At 43.7% G+C, this 4675-nt stretch overlaps 1 protein-coding gene across 1 annotated transcript; it reads left to right on the top strand.

Moving 5' to 3' along the window:
- The first annotated feature begins 1243 nt into the window (after positions 1–1243).
- LOC148017449 (myricetin 3-O-rhamnosyltransferase UGT77B2-like) lies at positions 1244–3663 on the top strand. Its single transcript, XM_087663262.1, has 2 exons — positions 1244–1963; positions 2406–3663. Exons 1-2 carry the CDS (start codon positions 1318–1320, stop codon positions 3248–3250), a joined length of 1491 nt encoding a protein of 496 aa, XP_087519388.1. The 5' UTR covers positions 1244–1317; the 3' UTR covers positions 3251–3663.
- The last annotated feature ends 1012 nt before the right edge of the window (positions 3664–4675 follow it).

Below are 4675 nucleotides of genomic sequence, written 5' to 3'. Positions count from 1 at the left end.
AGGTTATTGGCGCAGTCTCTAAAATAAACTTTGGTTTCAGGCTTTGCTTCACCTATGTGGGTTATTAATACAGAGAGTTTGCATGTAATGCTTAGATAAACTTAAACTTTGTGGTGTGGTTCATACATCTTTCATTTGTGGTTCGTTTCACCGTAGCGATGTTATTTCTCATTGTAGCATCGAAGGATCATCTAGAGCTACTTCTAATTGTTGTGCAAAGCAAGTATGGATACAAGTTTACAAGTTTGGTGCATGGTTATTGCATGGATATATGAGTCTATGTACTCCTTCATGCAAATGCATATCAGGCCTTTTATACATGTGTATAAGAGAGAGAGAGAGAGGGCAAGAGAGGGAGGGAGAGAGTGATTGAGCGAGTGAGTGTGAATATAGAGGGGGGAGGTGTAAAAGGGGTGAGAGATAGAGGGGTTGTGAGTAGAGGAGAGTAAAGCACGTGATGTTTTTGTGATAGGGGTTGTGAGTAGAGGAGAGTAAAGCATGTGATGTTTTTGTGATAGCACGACAGCTTCACTTCCCTTGCACCCCACTTAGTGGCATAGCATTCCTTGCGGTGAATGCTAGTTCTTACTTAAATGAGAAGAATGCATATAAAGGTGAACAAAATAAATTCTTTGGAACCTTCCTCTCAATAAATGGCATAGCCACTAGAGTAACTCTCTTTTTTTCAAGGTGAAAATACATGTAATCTACACTGTGTCTACCAAATAAGATTAGATTGTAAGCACCATGTGCCATGTAAGCACCATGTGCCACAGTAAGGTCACAATAACTTTTATTACACAAGTTCACTTTTCATAATGTCTTTGTATGCACTTTCCTTTCACCAAAAAAATGTCTGATAAGAAGGTCCAAACACCGAAAATGAAGCCTTTGATCATTACACCAATAGTAGCAATTTTTTTTCCTTAACTCGAGGAATCTTTTATGATGTGTTCATACTCATCCTTTCGCTTTGAAATTCCAATCCTTTGATCATTATTCCACTAAGAGCACTGCTTTCTCCTTTGAACAAAGAAAGCATGATATGCTTGCTTGCAAATAGCCCAAGTGGCAAGGGGCATGGGTAAGTGATCGCACAAATAAAATAACTGCAAGCGTAGATAATGCTTGCACATATGAAAAGATCCGGATACCGAGCCAATACACATTCCTTGGTGAATGGGCTTGATGCTAATAAGCCAATAACCCATCCCTCACTGAATAGGCTTGATCTAGTGAAAACACCGCCAAAACCCCCCCCCCCCCCGCACACATTCGTCGGTGAAGAAGCCACACACACGCACAGAGCAAACAATAATGGAGAAGGAACAGTTACTGGACAGCTCTTCTCTGCACGCCGTTATGGTTCCGTTCCCTGATCAAGGCCACCTCAACCCCATGCTGCACCTCGCCCTGCGCCTCGTATCGAGGGGTGCCATAGTCACCTTCGTATGCACGCAAAGGAACCTGTACGATAGATTAATGGTGGAGTTCTCTGCTGCCGCCAACAATCACAACAGCTGCAAGCAGCACGTCGGCAGTCTTCGATTCGTGGCCCTCCAAGACGGCCTGCCGGCCCCCGACGATGATCAGCCCTTCTCTTCCGATGTGGAGGCATCCGCACAGGGCCCGACCTCCCAAATGCCTGTCTTCGATCGCGATGTGGAGGCACCTGCGCAGGGCCCGATCTCCAAACTGCCTGTCTTTGACCGCGGTCGGCTCGAATCGCTGCAGGCGGCCGCACTCGAGAGCCTCATCAGGAGCGGCTTTGAGCACGCTGGCGATGGCGGCGCATCAGCAGCAGTGCCCGCTAGGGTTTCCTGCCTCATCTCAGATTCCTTCCTGCAATGGACCCGGAATGTTGCCCGCAAATGCAATGTCAGGTGGGTTGTTCTCTGGGCTGCTTGCGCCACATGGCTCTGTACTTCCATCCACGCCGCAGAAGAGCTGATGGAACCAAAAGGTAGCAGCATTGATTCTGTTTCCTGCGATTATACGAGTTGTTCATGTGTGAGACTTGACTCTATCAGAATTTGACACAAGAAGTTTTACACAAATTGTCACTATAATTCCCACATGGTAAAAGACTACAATATGATGAGTTTCTGCGAGGGAGGTACCTGCACACTCCAGGCCAGCAGCTCCCTGCCCTAAATGTGACCTAGCTAAGTGTGCAGTCCCTCCCTCGCAAAAACTCATGATGTTGAACACTATAGGGTAAAGGAAGGGAAAAGAGGGTGGCCTTGAGCTGGACCAACCTATGTATGCACTGCCTCCACACCCCTGGCCAGCAACCCCTTCCCCCCAATGCAATGTAGCTGGGTATGCGGTCCCTCCTGTCGCAAAAACTCATGATGTTGAAGACTAATAGAATAATTTGCATTCAAGCATATTTGATATTGCAGGTCCTGAGGTTTGTGATCACTTGGAGCTCAACATACCTGGCCTGCCATTTGCCAAGGATCATGCAGCTGCCTTCCTTTCCAGCAGCTTTCCAAAACCTCACCTGATGCAGATGAAGGCACTCATCAAAACTGCTGATTGCATTATAGTCAATACATCTGATCATCTGGAGAAAGGAGCACTCTCATCACTGCCCTCCACACCTCCTGTTATAACACTTGGACCACTGTTTTATGGTCTCACTCAAAGCACCCAGCACAAAGATGCTGCTTGTCTTTCATGGCTGGACAGACAGACACGACATTCTGTTGTGTACATCGCTTTTGGTAGCAAAGTCCTATTGCAAGAACAGCTGCTGGAGCAGCTTGCCTTGGGAATTGAAGCAAGTGGAAAACTTTTTCTTTGGGTTCTTAGATGTAAAGAGCAACATCAGCAGCAACTAGAACGGTTTATGAAGGATTTTAACCTAAGGACTCAAGGGAAAGGGCTCATAGTCCCATGGGCTTCACAAGTCAGGGTCTTGGAACATCCAGCCATTGGTGCATTTGTAACGCACTGCGGTTGGAATTCAGTGCTTGAGTCCATAACAATGGGAGTACCCATGGTTTGTTGCCCCCTTTTTACAGACCAATTTACCAATAGGGTGCTTGTAGAGCAACATTGGAGAGTTGGGAGGGGGATTCCAATGACAAAAATGCAAGCTAGTGATGTATCCATTTTAATCAGAGATGTCATGGAAGATGAGGATATGCGGCATCGAGCTATTGGCTTGAGTCATTCTGCCCAATCGGCCATGCAACACGATGGCTCATCTTTCAAACATCTAGAGGCTTTTATGCAAGGTTAGAACTAATATATGCTATTGCCTTGGATTATTTATACAAAGGAATTTGATGCCTTAAGGAACTCGTGGTTAGTGCAAGGCTCCATTTAGAAACAACCATGTCCTCTTCCAACCATATGTTTAAGTCTAAACATGAATAACAATGTCTACTTTTAAAAATCTTATGAAGCTAAGACCCACCAGCTCTGGTGGTGGTGAAATGGTGCCTTAAAACCAAGGTCAAGTGTTTCATTCTCAAAGGCAGTGATGGAGCCTTGTGTGCTATAAAAAAGTTGACCATGGCTTCAATTAGCTGGTCACCAAGATGGGTGTTGTGCGGAATCATGTATTGAGTTGATAGTCAAGGGTTTGGGTGGCTCTTGATTATAACTATCAATGTAAGCCCTAACATTCATTCAATACTATAATTAGTACAAAATCATCTTGCATCCAAAACGTTTCACCAATCTTTTTGAAAAGTTCAATGCTAAGATACAAGTGTACATGAAGTTTTGTGATTGATCATCAATTAGTGTAGGGTGGCATGTTTCTTAGCCCCTTACTATTGCATTTATTGCAGGATAGACATTGTCACACATGCTTTTTGTGCAAATCATAACTTTATCCGTGGTGTTTTATAGTTGGGACCTCATACTTGAAGTGGTGGCAAGTTTAGAGTTTGGGGAACACATTTGCAAGCTAGGTTGTACTTAATTTAGGTGAAAAGATGCATTTCAAATTTGCATCTACATTCTAGGAGCCTTCTCTTGCAACTAGGAAACACATCAGCAATTTGATTGGCACGTATTTCAAATTGGATTGCCTCTTTTATAGGGGTATCTTTACTTTTTGCCTATGTTTTAGTGTAGGTAGCTTTTTTGATTCAACACTTGTGCATGGGTAGCTTCCCATTGGTTGGGAGACCATTGTGGAGCAAACCATTGCAGTTCTAGGCACTCATGGTCCTTTATTAGCCCCTTGATTGGATGTGTTCATAGGTTGCATACCTATTTTCAATTGCATTTATTGCTCTACCTCACTACTCTACATCGTTTTGTCCATCTTACCTAAGATATTTCTTATTTATACTAATGTACATCCACTTTTGTTGACCAATAGAGGGATAGACCTTGAATAGGTGGAGAACATTCTAGGTGTAACAACTTTTCTTTAGTTTTCTTGCAAGTGTTTTTTTTCAAGGGACATTTATGGTTGATGTGTATGCTTTGGGGGATCGTGTGGATTGAGATCATGCAAACCAACAATCATCCTATCATTCTCTCCCTTCATATTCTCCGGGGGTTTTTGGTTCCCAATTGGCAAAAATGTCATCCCATGTGCAGGTGCTTAATCTACCTTTTCTACTTGCATTCAATAAGCTGGACAAGATGAACTATCATGTATGGTCATATAGAGTCAAGTTTGTCCCCCTTTATGGTCTTGCAAAGT

Source organism: Lygodium microphyllum, chromosome 22 (genome assembly GCF_053477565.2).
Source record: "Lygodium microphyllum isolate KBCC chromosome 22, Lygodium_microphyllum_v1.1.10, whole genome shotgun sequence".
NCBI classification, from domain to species: Eukaryota; Viridiplantae; Streptophyta; class Polypodiopsida; order Schizaeales; family Lygodiaceae; genus Lygodium; species Lygodium microphyllum.
Note: the sequence above shows the minus strand (reverse complement) of the source record. Positions and strands in the feature narration are given on the sequence as shown.